Source organism: Tiliqua scincoides, chromosome 2, assembly GCF_035046505.1.
Source record: "Tiliqua scincoides isolate rTilSci1 chromosome 2, rTilSci1.hap2, whole genome shotgun sequence".
Classification (NCBI taxonomy): Eukaryota; Metazoa; Chordata; class Lepidosauria; order Squamata; family Scincidae; genus Tiliqua; species Tiliqua scincoides.
The window spans coordinates 258,326,302-258,348,533 of NC_089822.1; the positions used below are offsets into that span (position 1 = coordinate 258,326,302).

General features: G+C 47.8%; 1 protein-coding gene and 1 pseudogene across 2 annotated transcripts; one reads left to right on the forward strand and one right to left on the reverse strand.

Annotated features, from left to right (window-relative positions):
- Nucleotides 1–1,498: 1,498 nt before the first annotated feature.
- Nucleotides 1,499–19,402, reverse strand: LOC136642166 (zinc finger protein RFP-like). Of its 2 annotated transcripts, XR_010793970.1 has the most exons (8): nucleotides 18,974–19,402; nucleotides 14,196–14,291; nucleotides 13,410–13,640; nucleotides 11,354–11,376; nucleotides 7,594–7,712; nucleotides 5,826–5,855; nucleotides 2,463–3,944; nucleotides 1,499–1,571 (listed from the first exon to the last, which is right to left on the reverse strand). XR_010793970.1 is itself a non-coding variant. In XM_066618442.1 (7 exons), the coding sequence occupies exons 1-7, from the start codon at nucleotides 19,400–19,402 to the stop codon at nucleotides 3,427–3,429; spliced, it is 1,446 nt and encodes a 481-aa protein (XP_066474539.1). In that variant the 3' UTR covers nucleotides 2,349–3,426. The 2 variants fall into 2 exon arrangements, 1 of the variants encoding a protein (XP_066474539.1); XM_066618442.1 differs by lacking the exon at nucleotides 1,499–1,571 and having other exon boundaries at nucleotides 2,349–3,944.
- On the forward strand, nucleotides 8,550–8,669 carry LOC136642644 (5S ribosomal RNA; annotated as a pseudogene).
- Nucleotides 19,403–22,232: the final 2,830 nt, after the last annotated feature.

The window sequence follows — 22,232 nt, forward strand, 5'->3', positions numbered from 1 at the left end:
AAATACAGGTTCCACTTGCATATACACGGATTTGGGACCTGCAGTTTTAACTAACTGCAGGTTCCAAACCTGCGATGGAGGCCAGACCTGAGCTCCTGGACACAACTGGAGGTGTTCTTCAGTCGTATCTGGGAGCCTTTCTGAGGTCCCCAGAGATGTTTAAAGGGCACTTCCAGTCTTCGTAAAAACCAAAGTGCCCATTAACACCCCTGGGGGGGGGGGCTTTCTGAGGTTGTAGAAGCCTGCGTGCTGAGCCCTCTACGGGCCTCAGAATGGCTCCAGACATGACCAGAATGAAGTTCTGGTCATGTTCAAAGCCCCTATTGGACAGCAACCCACGGATTTCATTATCCACAGGTTTCAGTATTCACAGGTTGTCTGGGAACGGATCCCGCATGAATCTCAAGGTCTAACTGTACTGTATGATAAGTTGCCAAACACTGAATAATACAAGTGTTGGGAAACAGGTGCAATGACACTTAATTTTCATCAGGGGGCAGTGTACTGTCCAGAACAGAAGTTCTCAAACGTTTTGATCTTTGAGCCCTTTCTGCTCCTGGAGTCTCAGGAAGCCACACCAGTGTATGCATGGAGTCTCAGGGAGCACCTACACCTGCACCGAGTGTCACAAAGCTGAGAAGATGGAGGACACTTATGGTGTGTTTGTGAAGCCACTGGAGGGGTCTCAGGGAGCCTCAGGACTCCTAGGATCACACTTTGAGAAATGCTGGTCCTGAAGACCAAGAGGCTACGGACCCCAGACCTTTATTTTGTCCTCTTTGACCTGCAGGGGTGTCACTGGACCTGACTCCTTCCCCATTTGCTCTCTCTCTCTTTCTCATGGGATCCTCCAAACATGCAGGCTTCTCAACCAGCTGCATGGAATCCACCATGCGATGAAGCCTCACATGGCCATGCAACGGGAATCGCTCTAGGATTCCCGTTCCAGAGCTTAGGACCTCTGCAGCCCACAAACGTGCACATGCTTGTGGACTGTGAGTAAAGCAATTTTTCCTGGCAACCTTTTTTCTCCCCCTGTGCCCATTTTATTATCAGCAGCAATCTAGCGCAATGGCGTCGTGCTGCAGGGTGCTGCAGGGTGCCTCACTGCAGCCTGCAAGTAGCCCTCCCTTTCGGAGCCATTCCAGGCATTTGCCTCTGTTTTGCTCCCCTGCCTGGAATGGCTCTGAGGGGGAGGGGCCACTTACACATGCTCCCACCACCCAGAATGTCTGGGCAGGAGGTCTGGTCTAGAGGGTAGAGCCTCCATTTGCCTGAAGATAACATCCGAAGGTCACCAGTTCGAGGCCACCAGCACCGTGCGACCTTGAAGCAGCTGGCAAGCTGAGCCGAGTTATTCCATCTGCTCTGAGCGTGGGAGGATGGAGGCCAGAATGTGAAGCCAGATCGGATTGAAACACCTGAATGTAGTGGTTCTTGAAAGAGAGAACCTTCTTTCAATTGTAAAAATCCCTATTTAATAAGGGATTTGGATAAGCCTGCCTATGTAAACCGCCTTGAATAAAGTCTGAGGAGAAATCTGATGATCAAGAAAGGCGGTATATAAATACCTGTAAAAAAAAAAAATGTCCCGGGAAAGGGGGAGGGGTCCCTTGCTGTGGCGAGGCTCCCTGCAAAACTCAGCTCTTTGCGCCCCTTCTAGCTATGCAACTCTTCTAATGGGGTTGGTGGGTTGCTCTTCTGCTTTATAACTCTGCTTAATATAGATTCCTAGACCCCCTTTTCCTATCAGCAATTAAGCAGAGTCTGGAGCAACTGTTACCCTGCACATGTCTGATTTCATCTGATCTTGGAAGCTAAGCAGGGTCAGGCCTGGTTAGTACTTGGATGGGAGACAGCCTGGGAATACCGGGTGCTGTAGGCTTGTACCATAGTCTTTTGAGACTGAAGGTTGCCAGCCAGGAGGATGACTGGCAGCAAATGGCAACCCTTGAGCTCTGTCTCTGGTGTTGCAACACATTAAGGAAGTGATTTTTCAACCTGTTTCAACTCACAGCATGCTGGCAAGGTGCTAAAATCGTCAAGGCACATACTGCCAGTTTTTTAAAAAAAATTACATTAAATGCATTACAATTAATAAGTACAATCACATTAATCAATACATTTAATCAAATTATTGAAAGGGCAGGAGGTCTGGTCTAGAGGGTAGAGCCTCCGTCTGCCTGAAGATAACACCCACAGGTCGCCAGTTCGAGGCCACCGGCACCGTGCGACCTTGAAGCAGCTGACAAGCTGAAGCCGAGCAATTCCATCTGCTCTGAGTGTGGGAGGATGGAGGCCAGAATGTGAAGCCAGATCGGATTGAAACACCTGAATGTAGTGGTTCTTGAAAGAGAGAACCTTCTTTCAATTGTAAAAATCCCTATTTAATAAGGGATTTGGATAAGCCTGCCTATGTAAACCGCCTTGAATAAAGACCAAGAAAGGCGGTATATAAATACCTGTTATTATTATTATTATTATTATTATTATTATTATTATTATTATTACTACATGCTAAAGCCTCCCCCCCTGCAGTGTTGTACCATTTCAGGTCCCTCCAGTACTTCTAAGAAAAACCACTGCAGAAAACAAAGGGTCACATTTTGCTTCCCAGTAATTTATTTGGCCCTTATAATAGACATGGTATTATTTATGACTACAAGTGGTACCCATAGGGAATCCGTTCTCGGACCTCCCGCAGGTATCGCAAACTGAGGATAATGAAATCCGCTGTTTAGGCTGCTTTTAAGCCCTTTGGTCACCTCTGGAGGGCTTTCTAAAGCCCACAGAGGCCACACGTGTCTGCCTGCGGCCTCTGCGGACTTTCGAATGGCCATTTGGGGGGGGGAAGTAACTTGCAGTTTCCAGAAGGCACCCGGAAGTGACATTTTTTGTCCTTATAAGGCATTCTGAGGCCCAGGGAAGCCTTCCAGGAAGCCCTCCCACAGTTCTGGACACCTCCAGACAGCTCAAGTTGGGCCAAGTTTGTCTCAACTTGGGTACCCCCAGACATAATCTATAGATACAGAGACCCCACCTGTGCTGCATATCTGTAAGCTATGGAAGGAAGGAAGTGTGCTCTGAGGGGGGAAAGAGACTTCTACTTAGGGCCCAATCCTATCCAACTTTCCAGCGCTGATGCAGCCATGCCAATGGGGCATGCACTGCATCCTGCAGTGAGGGGGCAGAATGCTTATTCCCTTATCACAGGGCTGCATTGCAGCCACATTGCCGCTGGGGAGTTGGATAGGATTGGACCCGTAGCTAGTCCGTGTGGGTGATTTTGATCAGAAGTCCAAGCCTTTGCAGAGCTGTAAAAGGTGCTTCTGAGCAAAACATGTTTGGATGGTTGTTCCAGGTTAGTCACCCAAGTTGGGCAAAGTCAACCCATATAGTGCAGCCTGTGAAGTATATTTGAGAGCCTTAAGGAAAGAGTGTGAGGTAGTTTTTCTTGGAATTCCAAAAGAAGGGGCACAGATTGTCTCCCGAGAAAGGGGCTGCCGAATATGCAAAGAGTTGGACTGCGCTGTCTGCATCGAAAAAGACCACCTGCCCCCCAGCACAGTTCAGAGACACTCGGATCCTCTTGAGTTCCCCGTTCAGGGCCAGAGGAGAGAAATGAGGGGGGTTGAGAGCCCTGTACATACCTTCCCAGTTTCCCACAGCCCAAATCCCTTCCTCAGGACTGAAAGCAAAATTGCCCTTTCTCCTCACAGACTTTCTGGCCACTCCCACAGCCCACCCTCCCTCCCCTTCCACAGCGACCTCCCAGAAGTGTCTGCCTGCAGCGAATCCCTCACAGCCCAGCACAAAAGCCCATTTCTCAAATCTCTCGGGGTTGTTTGGCAGAGCTTGAGGTTCTTCTTCCCATCTCACAGTTTTGCAGTCCTCAGACAGGAGGAGGTGGGGATAAGCGGTGTCCGGATCCAGGGTCACACAAGCTGTTTGGGAGATGAAGAATGAGAAGAGAAGCAGAATCAACCGGGAGACTGATTAACCGAACATAAGCAGTGATGTGCTGCCCACCCACACCTGTTCCATGTCCGTCTCTCTCCAGTCTAAGGGCCAACCCAAATTATTAGTGTTCCATGTCCGTCTAACCCAGGGGTGCCCAAACCCCGGCCCTGGGGCCACATGCGGCCCTCGAGGCCTCTCAATGTGGCCCTCAGGGAGCCCCCAGTCTCCAATGAGCCTCTGGCCCTCCAGAGATTTGTTGGAGCCCACACTGGCCCAACACAACTGCTCTCAGCGTGAGGGCAACTGTTTGACCTCTCTCGTGAGCTGTGGAACGAGGGCTTCCTCCACTGCTTGCTGTTTCACATCTGTGATGCAGCAGCGGCAGCAGCAAAGGAAAGGCTGGCCTTGCTTTGTGCAAGGCCTTTTATTAGCCTTGAGCTATTGCAAGACCTTCATTCATTCATATAAGTTCATCTTTAATATATTCATTTATGTAAACTTATGTAAATTTATCCAAATTTTAAATGTAAATTAATTCTTTTTTCCCCTGGCCCCCCAACACAGTGTCAGGGAGATGATGTGGTCCTCCTGCCAAAAAGTTTGGACACCCCTGGTCTAACCCAACCCAAACTAGTTTTAAGGATGCGTGTGTTCCCCTTCGGTAAAAACATTTTCAGGGTGCCTTACAAATCAATAAATAGAATACAGAGTAAAATGCATCATCAAAAATGACATTAAAAAACACAGAAGAAAAGCATAATAAAACAGCATAATTACTACTGAAAATGAAAAGGCCTGGGGAAAAATTTTCACCTGGAGTCAAAAAGACACCAGAGAAGGCACCAGGTGGACCTCCCTGGGGTGAAATGGGAAACCAGCATCCTGAAATACCTGTAACAGTGCAAGACTATTCAGAAGTCCCATTAAATTCAATGGGATTTACTCCCAGGTGTGTATAAGATTTCAGCCTTGGTGATTATTGATGACAAGAAAAACCAGCTTTTGAAAAGCTTCTGTTCTTGGACATCTGGAGGAGACTGACCTGTCTCAGGTGACCGGGCAATTTACAAGCTTGTCTTTGAGAACCAGACCAATGACATCACTAGGATTGATATCACCCAAGGAGTAACTTATGGTGTCATCCCCATGAACCTTAATGCTGGGTGTTGGCGGCTAAGGTCTGGGTACCTGGCCCACTGTCCACTTCAAAGGATTAACTGGGAGGCCAGGTCTACCAGCAAGGTAGACCTGGGCTCCACCTCAGGAAGTCTGGTAGACCTGGGCTCCTGAGATTTTTCTAGCCACAGTTGATATGGCATAAGCTTTGGAGCTCCGACAGCCACAGCCTTCCTGGGTTTAATCTGGGTAGACCTAGGCTCCAGAGCTTTTCGTATCACCCCCTACCACATGCTGTCAGGTGTTACTGCACCCCCTAAGTGATGCTACTGAACCAGATGCTATAGAAAAAAAGAGGTTGTGTTCACGGACTGCTTGTGGACTTCCTCAGAGTATTTGCCTGGCCACTTTCGAAAGCAGAATGCTGGGCTAGAGGGACCTGATCCATCAGGGCAGTTCTTAAAGGGTTATCTTATTTGTGAACCACCTTGAGAGAACTGAAGGACATACAGAAGCATTTTTAAGTAAATACATACAGTATTTGAAATTAGAGAAAGGAAAGAGAGATTAGCACGGAGTTTTTCCTTTTCTTCTTTTTTTCATTCTTTCTCATGATTCACTGTTAACCCATTTATGGTTTTAGAGGCCCTTGGAGAGAATTGTTGAACTCCAAAGAACTGTAAGCAGGTAGCTTTCAGACAGGAGCCCCATCCTTGCTGGGAATGTGACTGTTGGCCTTCAAAATTTACCTCTCTGTAATCCATCTCCAAATAGAGTATCTGAGGAAGCAAAGGGAATAGAGACTGAGCACTGCAATTGGAGGCTTAAAACAGACATTCTAACTAAATATCATTCGGTGGCTGTTATAACTGGTTTGTATTTTACTGATTGGAAATGAAAGATTAAAGTCTGAGCTAGGGATGGCATGCACATTGCCCCATGTGGGGAAAACATTAGCATGTGGGGGGGGGGAAGCAGGAGCTAAAAGCAGACTGCAAGCGATTCCATCATGAATCTGCTACATACTGATTTTGGCCCTTAGCTGAAGCTCTTGGGGCTGGGGGTGAAAATCTTCCCACCGATTCTAAGGTGCATGCAGATAAAACTCCAGACTTAAATTTGACTGCAGGGACAGCCGCCATTTCAGCAACCCCAGTGCTGGAGCAGAGGGTCTAACATGGCAGCTCTCTAGTTCTCAGCTTCGTGGGCCAAGGGCTGTAGAAGAACTTGCCTTCCCAGCCCCCGAACCACTGTCTGTCTTGCACTTGCTAGGAACATGGCAAGAGGCATTCATCTTCTGATAGCAGGATACCCAAATCCCCACAATGCCATCATAGCAGCTTGAGAGGAGCAATGGTGCACCTAGCCTATTTGACACCTAGGGCAGAGTGCTCCCACCATCCCACCCTTGGCTGCTCAAAGCTACGGGGAGACCTGGCCCCTGCATTGGGACCCCCTCCCCCCAGCGGAGGCCAGGGCTACCTGAAGTTTGAAAGGAAGGATAAATTGGCCTCCGCCTCAAGATAACCTGAGTGAGGCCAGGTCTACCCGATATTCTGATGGGCAACCCTGGGCTTGCTTTCAAGCTCTGGTGCTCCCGATTGGGGGGGGGGTTGCCATCCAGTACCCAGAGTAACAGGCACAGGCCACCCCCACTCTGCGCTTGGTATGTCACTGGAGAAGAGCATGTTTGCTCCTTCTCCCTTTCTAGCCCCAAAGTCATCTCAGGGAGTTATTCTCCAAGGCTAATCCCCAACCCAGCACCATTACATTGCAGAGATGACTGCCCCACACAAGCTGATAGGTTCTACTGGTGTATCAACTCCTGCCTTTACAGAATCTCCTTGGCCTATGTGATGTCTCTCATTCTTCCCTTCCTTCCCATACCCAATTCTCACTTCATTCCCCCCCCCAACCCCACTCCCCACTTTCTTGAATGATGAATCCAGGGGGCATGCAGGATCTGGGTTGCTGAGATCCACTACTGTGAGTCAGATACAAAATTGTGGCTGTGGGGGAAGACGACACATACACTTAGGATTAAGGTACAGATTTCATGCTCAGTTTAGGAATCAATCTGCTTGCGGTTCTAGAACTGAGCTCACAGTCAGGGGTGGCACAACTTGGAACACTACCTGATGCCAACTCAGATCTACATTAGGGGGAAAAAGGAAAAAAAAAAAAAAACTACCACGTTCCTCATATGCTGTTGTCAAACCCGGCAGTGCTAGCCTTCCAGCTAGATTTACAGGGAAAGCGTGAACTTGCGCTGTCTGGTGGTTACTTAATGAGGCTTATTCCCAGGAAAGCATGCATAGAATTGCAGCCTGAGTCAAATACCTTTGTCTGTCTACTGGAAATGAGCCAACGGATGCCACTCTGCCTTCTACCCACCCTTGATTTAACCCATGGAGAACCTTTCCCATTGCAGCTTAAGGAATCCTCTGAGGATAGGTTCCAGTTACAAGATCTATAGGTGATTATCCAATAACCAATACAGAATCCGTGTTTACTAACCTTTGAATTTTTTCTGGATCCCCTCCAGAAAGGGGGTGATATCACAGAATTCCCAGAGCCTCCATATCAGAGTAGGAGGAAAAACCAGGGGATTCTCAAATGCCTTCTTCTCCTTACACCTGATGGAAAGGAGCAATGTTAACATCCAAATCAAAAATCCAATCATCCAATCAAACATCCAATCAAAAATTCCAATCAAAAATTCCTGAGTGAAGCAAAAGAAAAGGAATGGAGAAGAAGAAATTCCAAGAAAGCCTAGAGTAGCCATTTTCAACCTTTTTCAGCTCACGGCACACTGACAAGGCACTAAAGTTGTCCAGGCACACTACTAGTTTTTCATTACATTATTATGTTAGAATTAATTTAATTAATATAACTAAGGGCACAATCCTAACCAGGTCTACTCAGAAGTAAGTCCTATTTTGTTCAATGTGCTTACTCTCAGGAAAGTGTGGTTAGGGTTGGAGGCCTTAGATCATTACATGACAATTGAAGAAAAACTCGAGAAGCATGGAGACACAAGTATTTGTGGTTTCAGGAAAGGAGGAATGTTTTGAAGTAGGTGAATCAAACTGTTATCAGTTGATATGCTCTGATATGCTAGGAGGTGTTGGCAAAGAGAGATGAGACTGAGCATACTGGAGAAACAGGGGGAGGGGGAGGGGCAGTGAGGAGATGTGGTTGAAACAAGTGCAGGATTCACTGGAGTGGGGGGGAGAGAGAGAAAGAGAATGGGAGGCAACTGGTTTTGAACTTTGGAAGGTGGGGAAGAGGGAGGGGAGGGGCAGAAAGAGAGGGGTTAACTGCAATTATGATGGGGGGATGTGTGTGCAGGAGGGGAGGAGGTGGGGTGGGAGGGAAGAAAAGCATCACTTGCCTGCTCACGTATTCAGGAAAGAGTGCGACCAAGCCTCTGTATGTCTATTCAGAAGTAAGCCCCATTATAGTCAATGGGGCTCAGCAGCAACTGTTACCCTGCACATTCCTGATCTTGTCTGATCTTGGAAGCTAAGCAGGGTCAGGCCTGGTTAGTACTTGGATGGGAGACCGCCTGGGAATACCAGGTGCTGTAGGCTTATACCATAGTCTTTCGAGACTGAAGGTTGCCAACCAGTCAATGGAGCTTACTCCTAGGTAAGTGTGGATTGGATTGTGGCCCAGCGCCCTTCCAGCCAAAGCCTTGCCAGGAGAGGCAACGCAGGCAGGGTCACTTTGGGGCATTGCAGGAAAGGAAAAGGGTCTCTCCAGGATCCTTTCCAGCTGCTTCTGGCTCCTACCTGCTTCCACCTTCAGGCTTGCTCTCGCTGCTCGCCCTCACTCCCTCCACCTTCCCGCCCGCCGGGAGCTCTTCCAGGCTCCCCTGGCTGGCTGCCCAATCAGCGCACGGGGCAGGCACCAGCAACAGCAGGAGCGTCCAATCCCCTGTGCAGCTGCCCCTTTCTCTCCTGCTGCTTCGCAAGGCTCCAAGCAGCCACTTCCTCCGCGCGCGTAGCTGCTGCTGCTGACCAACTCCTTGGCCCCGCGGCACACCTAACACAGCCTCACGGCACGCCAGTGTGCCGCGGCACAGCGGTTGAAAACCGCTGGCCTAGAGGCACAGGTCAGCAGCGGAGCCTGTCCCTTCCTATGGCTCCTTGGACCCCAAAAAGAAAGATCCAGAGTTTAAAAGGAGATGGCATTCACATTAAATCAATCCTCCAGAGCCACTCAGTGGTGTCACTAGGGTTTGCATCACCTGGTGGGGGAGGCCAGCACATCACCCCCTTGATGGACCTCCTCCCATGCAGTGGGCGGGGCAACAACCTGGGTGGTGGGCATGATGATGTACCATTGCCCTGCCCCTGTTTTTTTTTTTTTTTTGGCCATACCTTTTGATAGAATAAAGATACTTCAGAGTGGTTTGTTTCATTGCATTCTGCTGCAAATTAAGCATCAAATGATATATAACATGATGGTATTATTCCTAATAACTTTAGTGATTTTAGTCACCAGTGGTGCATGTCACCCCTCTGTGAATGTCACCCAGTGGGGGCCGCACCCCCTAGTGACGCCACTGGAGCCACTCATGCCCTTCTCTAGGTTCTCATGTAGGGCTTCTCTTTTAGTTTCCGGTTTAGCACTAAGCAAGGAGATATGTACATTTCAATTTGGGGGAAAGTACAGTCCTTAGAGAGAAAGGCAGGGCAGGGTTAAGTTAGATTTTTAAATGAGCATTTCAATGAGATTAGAGCCAAACAAAATAATATAGATTTTGAAAACAGAAGTGCAGCAGATGAAATATTTCTCTTTTGAATTTATCCCAGTGAAAATAAGGGGATGTGTACAAGCTGATCACAGTCTTGTAGCCTAACCCAACTCACAGAGTTTGTGTGTGTGTGTGTGTGTGTGTGTGTGTGTGTGTGTGTGTGTGTGTGTGTGTGTGTGTCCCCAAGGCATTGTAGGGGAATCACATTTCTCCAAGGAATTTTTTGCTCTCAGACGCAATTGGTGAGGGAGGTTTCTTCACCTACTTCAGACTGAACTAATGTATCTGATGTTTCCTGTTAGAAGCCAGGTGGCCACAGCTGGCAGATAGGCTGTGGGAAGTGATTTAGAGGGAGGGATTGATGTACATCCTGGGCATGTGGAGTGGGCAATGGGGAGGCCAGACCTGATCCCCAGAGACTTCTTAAAGTGAGGATGGTAGCTGGGAACCTCTTGCCCAACCTCAAAGGCTTCTCAATGGGGTGGGTGGTGCAATCCAGTTCCTCCCTGATCACCTTGTGGGGATTGGTGTTCATAAGCTGCAACAGTCATAGGTGATGATTCGCTTAAGAGTTAGAACATTCATAGGGGGCACAGACCACGCTGTCTTCCCAAGGAAGGAAACCCACATTAAAAGGGGGATGGAGTTGCAGTAGAGGGAGGTCCACTGCAAGGGTTTGTACATATGTTACAATGAAATTGTGACCGATTTTAAACCCAAACCTGCTTGTCTTGAGCATTCCTAGGAGGTGCACCAGCTGTGAATGAATCTTAAAAGTAGTATAAAGAAAGAAAGATATTTTTTAAAAATAAGTAGACAACGATGAATGGAAAGCAACATAACGATTCTGAGAAGAAGAAGAAGAAGAAGAAGAAGAAGAAGAAGAAGAAGAAGAAGAAGAAGAAGAAGAAGAAGAAGAAGAAGAAGAAGAAGAAGAAGAAGAAGAAGAAGAAGAAGAAGAAATATTGGAGGAAATATAATATTGGAGGAAAAAATAGAAGTGAGATTCAGGTAGAACAATGACATATTTCATCATAGACACATTATGTTTCAGAGGATGATGATTGGACAACTACGGGCCCATTCCTATCCAACTTTCCAGCTCTGGTATAGCCACAATGCAGCCCCATGGCAAGGGAACAAATGTTCCCATACCTTAAGAAGACCACAGGATGCAGCACACAGCCCACTGGCACAACTGCACCAGCACTGGAAAACTGGATAGGACTGGGCCCTATGTGGTGGTAGAACAAGACCAAGGACAAGAACAAGGAACATCAGTAAAAGAAGCAACTGAAGCACCAGAAACAAGAAAGAGTTTGCGGTACCTGAAAAACCTAACGCATTTTGGAAGGGAAAGATATGGATTGCATAATGGAGAAGAGGTGGTGGCAAAGCTCGGTCAGAGATCCAAAATGTGAGCAAACGGGCACCCCAACTACTATTTTCATCTGTGAAACGCTGGAGGGTATGAACGCTTTTATTTTCTTCCCATGAGTCTCCCCAACAACATACCTCTTCAGGTTGCTTTCAATGTCCTAAGGGTCAAAGAGAGAAAGAAGAGGGAGGTCAGTGCATGTCACACAGTACACTCTCAGATCCTGGGGGGTGATGGCCTCTGGCATGCAGTGGGCTTATTTTATTGGTTTAGTTAAAGAATGTGTCTTTTTCCTGGGAGGCTAACATGAAGTTGAACATACAGTAAAGGCCTGCCTCCCCATATCTGTGGGGGATACATTCCTGCTGCTGCTGTGGATATGTGAAACTGTAGATGGCAGTGAACTCTACTCAAATTCCCTTGTCATGCTTATGACCAACATCTCTGTTCGCAAATGCTTTGCAAACAGAAGCTTTTTGGAAAAGGAAGGAGACAACTGAATGGTAGACTTGTAGCTGCTAGAGGAGGCAACAGTGAGAACACTAACAGGATCTAGGGCTGAATCCTGAGCCCTGCGTTGCCAGCTTATTGCCGGCGTACACTGCTGCAAATGTAAGCGTGTAGGCGTGTAAGGCGTGCAGGAGAGACCTTACCATGGGCCCAGCGCCAGAGCTAGCCCAGCACAAGTATGTGATGGGCCAGTTCCAGCGCTTGGCCTGCATTGCACTGCCTGGCTGAGAGGGGAGTGGGGGCATATGGGGTGGCGGGGGGAGCAGTTCTGGGGTGGGAGAGGTGGAGGAAAGGGTGTGGCAGGGGGACGGAGTGGGGCAAAAGGGCTGGATGTGACCCACAGACCGGGGTTTAATGACCCCTGATCTACAACAACAGAGCTACAACCCTAAAACTCCACATCATTGTAGCAAATAACATCTTGGAAAAAGTGGAAATGATGATTGGAACATATCCAGTTTCAAAGTCCAGATTTTCTGCATCAGTGCCAATTCTTGCATGGGACGGGGCATGCCACTAGCACAGAACAACCAAAGTGAGGGAGGGCTCTAACTCTCCTGCTCCCAGAATTAATATCATGAGCTAAGATAGGGGAGTGAGCAGCAGAGATAAGAATAGATAAGAAATCTGGCAGGGCCTCTGTTCAAATCAGGCAGAAAGGGGTGAAAGAGGCAATGGTGAATGGGAAGCCTCCCTGAGGCACCTGTGAGATACAGGAAGCTGGACTAGATGGGCCTTTGGCCTGATCCAGCATGGCTCTTCCTACGTTCTGATGTTCTTAATTTCAATAAAGCCAGATCCTACGTTTTAAATGGAGCCTTGCCTGTTTCATTGTGAACTCCTAATTATGAACTCCATTGCAAACTCTTTACCCTTCAAATCTCCCTACTTTGGTCAGAGGACCTGAGATGACGTAACTGGAGAGACTGTCAGGAAATCCATCCAAACAAGGACCTACAACTTTTAGAACAATGGGCAGGACCCACTTTTTTGAACAGTGAAGGACCCACTTGGCACCATGGTGGGTTTGGATCAGTCTGACCATCAACCAATCCTTCCTTCTGACTATAGTGTAGAGTAGCCATTTTCAACCATTGTGCTGTGGCACACTGGTGTGCCGTGAATGATCTGCAGGTGTGCCGCAAGCGTTTGGGGAGGGTCATTTGTTAATAGGGCCAATGGGATGTGAGCTCCCCACCAACAGCATGGTGTGCCTTGTCAACTGTCAAAAAACTGAAGGCGTGCCTTGACAATTTTAGTACATTGTCAGTGTGCCATGAGATGAAAAAGGTTGAAAATCACTGGTGTAGGGACTGAGCATGTTGTCCTGCTCCAGGAGTAATCAATGTGAAAGGCTGAAACAGAAACACAGACACATCTTAAAAAGTGAAAGATGATGTGACGGTTTTGCATGTGGTTTGGAGGGCAGAGCCCATTGTCTGATTTTCCCCTGCGCCTGGTCATGGAGGCAATTCTACCTTGTCCTGTGTATGTTGATTTCTTACAGGGAACATGTCATTAGTAACTGCCTTTGCCTTGCTCTGGTCACACAAGAACAGAGAAGCCCTGCTGGATCAGGCCAAATGATGATCTAAGCTAGCATCCTCTGTCCCACAATGGCCAACCAGATCCAAGAAGCCACCAGAAAGAAAACAGCCCAGGTTGTTTCTGCCACCATCTTACCTCCAAGAGTTCAAGCTCTGACTGCTGACACTTTTCTTCCATCTCCTGGATGATGCTTTCAAAAGAAGAGAGCTCTTTCGAGAGCATGGCCAGGAGTTTATCCCTTCTGGCTGCAATCTCCTCCTCCATCTTTGCCATTTGGGCCAGCAGAAGCCTCTCTTGTTCTGCCAGAAAGTCATGTAGTCGCCTGAACTCAGCCACCGTCTTTACCTTCTCGGCCTCTGTTTGCCTCTGCAATACGCAGGTGGAGAGGAGAAAGGTAAACCCATATAAGTAATGCAAGTGGTACAATAATCCAGAAGCTCCTTTAGTTACAGACTGTCAAGTTATGGATGTTCAAGTTACAAACATGGTTGGCGGGGGCTTCAGCGCAGGTGCAGAAGCGCAACAACGCTGGCAAAACGCTGGCAAGGGATAGGACTGGGCTCTTACATTGGCCTTCTGGCTGCCTACGGATCTCTGCGGAGCCATGCCAGCTGTGGAGGCGGTGGAAGTCCTAGGTGCATTCTGGGGAGGGGTTATGGGAATCGAACCCACCCCTTCCCTCCTCCAACATAGCCCCAATTCCTCCCTCACTGGTGGGCCATAAGACTTATAAGATCCCTTTCAAGATGCAAAGAGTTTTTAAAAGATTTGCAAGGCCCTCCATGAGGATTATCAGGTTCCTTGCAAGGAGAGATGCTCCGAGGAGCAGGGCCGCCTTGCTTGGACACTTAAATTCTACAGTTAGTTTTTTCCTGAGATTGGCTCTCTGTTCACTCCCAATACCGCAATGGTGACACTTACAAGCAGGTCTTGGCTTTCTTTTTCCGTATCTGCTTTACATGTCAGTATTTTTTCTCTCTCCTCCTTCAAAATCTCCAGGTAGTTATGGAGCTTTCTCTGAAGAAAAAAAGAAACCATTCATTCATATAATATAATGAGGGCAGGAGGTCTGGTCTAGAGGGTAGAGCCTCCGTTAGCCCGAAGATAACACCAGAAGGTCACCAGTTCAAGAAAATCGGCAGCTCCCTGAACGGCTGAGAATGGCGAGACCTTGAAGCAGCTGACAAGCTCAGCTGAGTGATTCCAGCTGCTCTTGGTGTGAGCAAGAAGCGTCTTGGCTGCCCTCCATGTGAGAGATGGAGCTGCTTGTCAGCCTGTGTGGGAGAACTGGAGGCCAGAAGCGAGACCAAACCAGGAAGATCCATCTGAAATGATATTGGTTCTTGAAAGAGAGAACCTCTATGTTTGTAAAAATCCCCTTGAGGGATTTAGAAATGCCTGCCTATGTAAACCGTCTTGAATAAAGTCAGAGGAGTAATCCCATGACCAGAAATGTGGTATAAGTTTCCTCCGGGTAGGAGGTCTGGTCTAGAGGGTAGAGCCTCCTCTGCCTGAAAATAACATCCACAAGGTCACCAGTTCAAGGCCACCGGCACCGTGCGACCTTGAAGCAGCTGACAAGCTGAAGCCGAGCTATTTCCATCTGCTCTGAGTGTGGGAGGATGGAGGCCAGAATGTGAAGCCAGATCGGAATGAAACACCTGAATGTAGTGGTTCTTGAAAGAAAGAACCTTCTTTCAATTGTAAAAATCCCTGTTTAATAAGGGATTTAAATAAAGCCTGCCTATGTAAACCGCCTTGAATAAAGTCTTGAATAAAGACCAAGAAAGGCGGTATATAAATACCTGTTGTTATTGTTATTGTTGTTGTTATTATTATTATTATTATTATTATTATTATTATTATTATTATTATTATTATTATTATTAGTTCCGTCTCTCATGTGTTCATTTATATAAAGCTATGTACATTTATTCAGATTTGAAATGTAAATTATTTCTTTTTTCCCCTGCCCTTGACACAGTGTCAGAGAGATGATGCGGCTCTCCTGCCAAAATGTTTGCCCACCCCTGGTCTAGAGGGCTCTGATCCAGTAGATAAAGGCATAGTTCTCTCTTACTAAGGTTTTTAAAAAAAGGTAAAGGTTGCATTTACATGCTTTCGAACTGCTAGGTTGACGAGGTGGGGCAAGCAATGGGAGCTCACTCCGTTGCGCGGATTCAAACTGTCAACCTTGTGGTCAGCAGACTCGTTGGCTCAGCAGTTTAACTACTTACTACTCCCCTGCAACTGGTAATTCAGAGGCATACAGTGGACCTTCGGTATCCATGGGGGATCTGTTCCAGGACCACCCTACCACAGATACTGATTTCTGAGGATAATTAAATCCTCAGGGGGCAGGGTTGCGGTGCCAAAGGGACTCGCCTGTGGGCCACGCCAGGCCTCCCCCTACGTCAGAACACCTCTCCACCTGGAAGTCACTAGCTTAAACTGGAAGTGACTTCCGGTTGTGTCCAGGAGGCCTTCTGAGGCCCTCCAGCCACAGGCTCAGCATCTGTGGAATGCATCTGCAGATAAAGAGGGCCCACTGTACTTCTGCTGAACTCTGAGATGACACACAGCCATCAGGACTAGTAGCCATTGATAGCTTCTGGTCCTCCATGAATTTGTCCAGTCGCCTTTTAAAGACATCCAAGCTGGTGACCTTTTGTCTGTCCAAAACCTCCCGCCAAACAGTTTCATGATGATCCCTGGTTCCAGCACTGTGAGAAGGAGAAGAACTTCTCCCTCCATTATCTCCACACCCAAAGTAGAGAGTCCACAACCTCTGTACCAGGAGACAGCAACACTGACAGCTGAGTCTGCAGTTGCCTTGGTCATAGCTGCAAGCTGCTCATTGGCTTCACCATAGGTGATCCAGTGATGTCCCGTCCCCATTGGGTGGGCATCAGGAGGAGGAGGACTGATCCAGCAGGCTAGCAACAGAGACTTGGCTTGACTACAGCTCACAGGACACTCTGCTAGACAAAGAAGGAACTGGCAACCAGGAACTGAAAGAAAGCTTCCAGGGTAGAAGAGTTTATTTCTTTGCATACTTTTGCTGTTACTGTTCAGATCTGAGCAAAATGTGAAATAGCTAAATACTGCAAAAAATTTTCTTTCCCCTGTTTGTATTCTGCTTTTTACTGTCCACATTAGGAAGCAGAACCCAGTCTATTTTATTATTTATGTTGCCACTGGTCACCAAACCTCTCCATATTTTTCCCTGGACAATAATTCCTTTTAAAAAAAAATATTCCACCCCTTGAACTGAATTCCTATTGGAAAAAAAAAAAAAAATACTCCACCATCTCATTTTTAAATTCCCTGTAATTTGATTGCAAATCTGAAAGACGACTCTCCTGCTTTTGTTTTGCAACAACAAAAAACTGGCATTTTTTTTAATTAGCTGATCAAGGGGAGTAGCATTTAGTGGTTAGAGTTCAATGCACCCCTCCCTGTTCTTCACTTGACTGATTTACTGGGCCAGGAGATGAACCTGGGGTAGGGTGGAGCTGGAAGGTGTCTGTTGCCTCCATTTCAGACTGGGGAAACCAGGCGGGGAGGAGGCTTCTGTGAAAGACCTCATTAGAACATAAGAACAGCCCCGCTGAATCAGGCCATAGGCCTATCTAGTTCAACTTCTTGTATCTCATAGTGGCCCACCAAATGCCCCAGGGAGCACATAAGACAACCAGAGACCTGCATCCTGCTGCCCTCCCTTGCACCTGGCATTCTGACACAGCCCACTTCTAAAATCAGGAGGTTGCACATACACAGCATAGCTTATAACCCATGATGGAATTTTACTCCAGAAATTTGTCCAGTCCCCTTTTAAAGGCATCTAGGCCAGATGCCATCACCACATCCTGTGTCAAGGAGTTCCACAGACTAGCCACATGCTGAGTAAAGAAATATTTTCTCTTATCTGTCTCAACTCTCCCAACACTCAATTTTAGTGGATGTCCCCTCATTCTGGTGTTGTGTGAGAGGGAGAAGAGCATCTCTCTATCCAGTCCATCATTCCCGTGCATAATTACCCAGGAGAACCTCCTACCCTACCTCCTACAACATAGAATCCTGTGGTACTGTTTTAAAACCAAAAGCGCTATAGCAAACTAGAGATGGGAGAATTCCACTTATTAATAAGTGAACAGGTTAGCCAGACAAGTATTCAGAATATATACATTTTATTTAAATCCCCAAATTAAAGGGAATTAAAAAAATGAGGAAGTGGTAGTTGAAAAGGCAAGAAAAAAAATGAATAATTTGTTAACATGGCTAGCTAAAATATTGTCCCTGTTTCGAATTACTTATGTTGTTCCAGGAAGCCAGACTTTGCATTTAACATACACTTTTGCTACACAGCAGCAGACCTGGACAACACACTTGTCCAGCTGCTTGCAAGAGCATATATCACTAAGTTCTGATGATATCCTGAGTTCCCCTGATTGCAAGAATTTACACCCACCCAGGTACCCCTCGTTGATCACTTAACTTGGTCAGGTGGGCAAAGATGCCCAAGTGACTGGCACATGCCAATCTCAGCAGGAGGGTGGGTTGGCAGCTATTGTCTGAGCTGTCCTCTGGCATGAAGACAGTGAATGTACCCTTGTCTCTGTTTTCTCTGCTGTGTGGCCTCCCTGAAATGGCACTGTAAATCAAGAGCCTCCAAGGAGCATTCCAGGGTAATGGGTTCTTCTTATAAGCCAGGCAGCCTCTATGAGTGGCTATAACATCCCAAAGTCCTTGGAGGGGGTTGTCCAAGAAATAAGGGGAAATAGTTTAAAAAAAAATGGGGGGGGGAAGTCAGGCATTCATCACCCCACATGCCACTCCTAACAGCCCTACCAGGATTTCATTGGAAAGTGTTGCACTCCACAACACACTTACTACATAGTAAGCCCCAATGAACATAATGAGACTTACTTCTGAGTAAATGCATGTTGGAGGGCTGATTTGCAGCACAATCCAATAAGTGCCTACTCTGAAGTAAGATCACAATCCCAGCCACACTGACCTGGGAGTAAGCCCCATTGACTGTAATGGGCCTTACTCCTGAGTAGACAGGCACAGGATTGGGTTCTCAGGCTGCACCCCTATCCACACTGACCTGGGAGTAAGCCCCATTGACTATAATGGGACTTACTCCTGAGTAGACAGGCACAGGATTGGGTTCTCAGGCTGCACCCCTATCCACACTGACCTGGGAGTAAGCCCCATTGACTATAATGGGACTTACTCCTGAGTAGACAGGCACAGGCTTGGGTTCTCAGGCTGCACCCCTATCCACACTGACCTGGGAGTAAGCCCCATTCAGTATAATGGGACTTACTCCTGAGTAGACAGGCATAGGATTGGGTTCTCAGGCTGCACCCCTATCCACACTGACCTGGGAGTAAGCCCCATTGACTATAATGGGACTTACTCCTGAGTAGACAGGCACAGGCTTGGGTTCTCAGGCTGCACCCCTATCCACACTTACATGGGAGTAAGCTCCATTGACTATAATGGGACTTCTAGTCACGCTCACCTCCTGAGTAGACACGCAGAGGATAGGACTGTTGGTTTCCTTGTGCCCAGTGGCGCTTCTTGCCTTGCCCCTCGCAGGGGAGCGAACCTACAGAGAAATTACCAAAGGGAAGCCATCACGATCCCCCCCCCCCCCAAAAAAAAAAAGATCCACAGCGATTCCCTACCTTGTACTCTAGGCAGGCCTCCCCCAGAGGGACCACTCGGTGGAATCTGTGCTTCTCGCTTCTGCTGCAGACCACACAGGCGAGGGTCTTCTCCTGGGTGCAGAAGCGAGCCAGCGGTTCCTGGTGCTCTTTGCAGACCTTCCCCTCTCCATCTGCCCTGATTCCTCCCTGAAGACTCAGTTTCTTGGCTATTTCGACAAAGGTTGCCAACTGTCGATTGGGAATGAGGTTCCTCTGCTGAATGCTTCCTCTGCACTGGGGGCAGAAGGCTGCTGCATCCTCCTCTTCCTCCCCCCAGTACTGGGTCAGGCACCCTTGGCAGAAGTTGTGCCCACACTCAGCGATGGTCACTGGGTCTGTGAAATAGTCGAGGCAGATGGGACAGGTGGCTTCCTCGCACAGATCCTGGACTGGATCCCCGGCTGCCATGGCTTCTTCGAACAGGGAAATCAGAGTCACTTTCACTTCTGTTTTCATTCAGCCTCCATCTGGGCTTTTCCCTTCCTGAAAATGACTCAGGGTGGTGACGGGAAATGATCAGACTGTGAGAAGCTGGAATGAACTGAAGCAACCTACCGGTGGATTTTTTTTTTCAAAAATCCTTTAAAAAAATAAAGTGGGCATAATTGTTACCCAATTTGGGGGGAAAAATCCGTGTCTATAGGGAAGGTGGACTGAAGCATGGTTTTATGCTCCTCTTCAGCCCAGGGTGACCAGATGTCATCACCACAAAAGAGAACCAGGCACCCCAAAATGCAGGACATCCAAGAAAAATGTAGGACCTGACAAAATTAAAGCTAAAAAAACTCATATATTGATTTCATGTGGTTAATTTAAACACTGTGGGGGCTTAGGACTGCACCCTTAATGTCAGTGAACATTCCATAAGTTGCACCATATCTGCCCACACCTCTGCTAACTGTCCTCTTATGTTTAGCATGGGGAGAAAAATTGTTCTTCTTACCCCATTAAGGTATCTTTTCCAGTGGCTGTTGCTGGCATTTTTTTTGTATCTTTTAAAAACTATTCTTGTGAGCCCTCTGGGAACAGCTACATAAATGGCTTGTGAAAACTACTTTTTATTGAAAAGTGATATAGAAATATTCTTAATAATACTAATAATAGCTGCTCTGTGGCTGAAGGGAATCCCACCAATGTTTAGTGCAGCTGTTTTCTACCACAGTGCTGTGGTGCATTCTTGTGCCGTGGACGGTCTGCAGGTGCGCTGCAGGAATTTGGGGAGGATCATTTATTAGTAGGGCAGTTGGGGGATGTGAGCCCCCTACCAGCAGCCTGGTGTGCCTTGTCAATGGTCAAAAATCTGATGGTGTACCTTGACCATTTTCTTGCCTTGTCAGTGTGCCATGAGATGAAAAAGGTTGAAATTGCTGGGTTAGTGGTTGTTTTAGCCTATTAATTATGACTAAGGAAGGGGAGCCTTATAATTGTAGAAGCATTTCCAGTGGTGGCTTCAGCAGAAAACACTTGATTGTATGCTACTAAGTGTTAACATACAGCCAAACAACTTGTCGTAAGAGGCGACTAAACAGCCACCGGGTAGATGGGACTCGTCAGCCTAGGAAGGCAGCTCATCTAAGAGAAGGAAACTCTGACCTCAAACCTCCACTGCCTTGTGGCTATATCCAGTTCTGGAAAAGGCTTCAGGAGTCAACCTCGAGGCAAAATCAGGAGCCGGAGTCCCTTAGGCAGTTCATGGCTGAACACAGTCACGTTCTGGCAACTCCTGCGACGCCGCTGGAACCAACCGTATTGGCTTCTGCCTTTCCATTGGACCATTCCAGCGACGTGGAGAGGGGGGATTTGCTGCATGGGTAACAGCCTATCCTCCATACCTTCTTTACCCAGGCTTCGCGCACTGGAGAGGACACTCCAACTTCGCCATACGGCGTCGGCACAACACGGGAAGCAGCAGTTTACCGGTTATAAGTCTTTGCTCGATTGGCGTAGAGCATGACGCCAGGGGCTGCTTCCGACGGTGGGAGAGATCATTGCATCTCATTGGGCAGCTACCGCCCGCCTTAAGCTGGGCAGTCCCCAGCCAGTAAGGTGTTGCCTCGCCACGGTCCGTTAACCTCATGGGGTGCGTGGGGTTTAGGGTGAAAACCGACAAGCGGATCGACAACTCTGCACCATGCAACAGAAAACAGAAAACTACTGCCCTAAAGCTGGGCACCTGGAACGTTAGGACAATGACACCTGGCTTCTCTGATGACCTGCAAGAAATAGACGACGCACGCAAAACAGCTGTCATCGACATGGAGCTGAGCAGACTGCAGATGGACATCGTCGCCCTTCAAGAGACTAGGCTGCCAGATTCCGGATCTGTCAAGGAGAGAAATTTCTCATTTTTCTGGCAGGGAAAACCACCAAACGAAACCAGGGAACATGGCGTTGGCTTTGCGGTCAGAAATACCCTGCTGAAATCCATCATCCCACCTACTGTGGGAAGTGAAAGAATTTTGTCCCTGCAGCTCCAGTCATCAGCAGGACCTATCACTCTCATCAGTGCTTATGCACCGACTCTGTCGTCTCCAGCAGAAGCCAAAGACAAATTCTATGATGACCTGGCCACCACTGTCAAGAAAATCCCTGTAAAAGAGCCATTGTTCATCCTCGGCGATTTCAATGCTAGAGTTGGTGCTGATAACAGTTCATGGCCCACTTGCTTAGGTCAGTTTGGCACTGGGAGGATGAACGAAAATGGCCAACGCCTGCTAGAGTTTTGCTGTCATCACGGTCTCTGTGTCAGCAACACGTTCTTCAACACAAAGCCCCAACATAGAGTCTCTTGGAGACATCCAAGATCAAAGCACTGGCACCAGCTCGACCTGATCCTCACCAGACGCTCCAGCCTTCCCAGCATCAAGATCACACGCAGTTATCATGGTGCTGCCTGCGACACTGACCACTCCCTGGTGTGCAGCAGAGTGAAACTGCAAACAAAGCGACTGTATCACACGAAAAAGGAAGGAAGACCTCGCATTGATACCAGCAAGACCCGGGATCAGAGAAAAGTGGAGGAATTTGCACAAGCGCTTGAGGAATCTCTTCCAGGCCCAGCCGACGCAAACGCATCCAACAGATGGGAACATTTCAAGAATACCGTTTACAACACCGCCTTGTCCATATTCGGCAAGAAGACCAACAAGGCGGCAGACTGGTTTGAAGCCCACTCTGAGGAGTTGACACCAGTCATTGAGGAAAAGAGGAGAGCTCAAGCAGCATACAAGGCCTGTCC

Coding starts and splice junctions, on each gene's coding strand:
- LOC136642166 (XM_066618442.1), bottom strand. CDS start 19,402: ATGGCAGCCGGGGATCCAGTCCAGGATCTGTGCGAGGAAGCCACCTGT. Junction 13,641..14,195: donor AAGAAAGCCAAGACCTGCTT/GTAAGTGTCACC, acceptor TGCGTATTGCAG/AGGCAAACAGAGGCCGAGAA. Junction 11,377..13,409: donor CAGAGCTTGAACTCTTGGAG/GTAAGATGGTGG, acceptor TTTGACCCTTAG/GACATTGAAAGCAACCTGAA.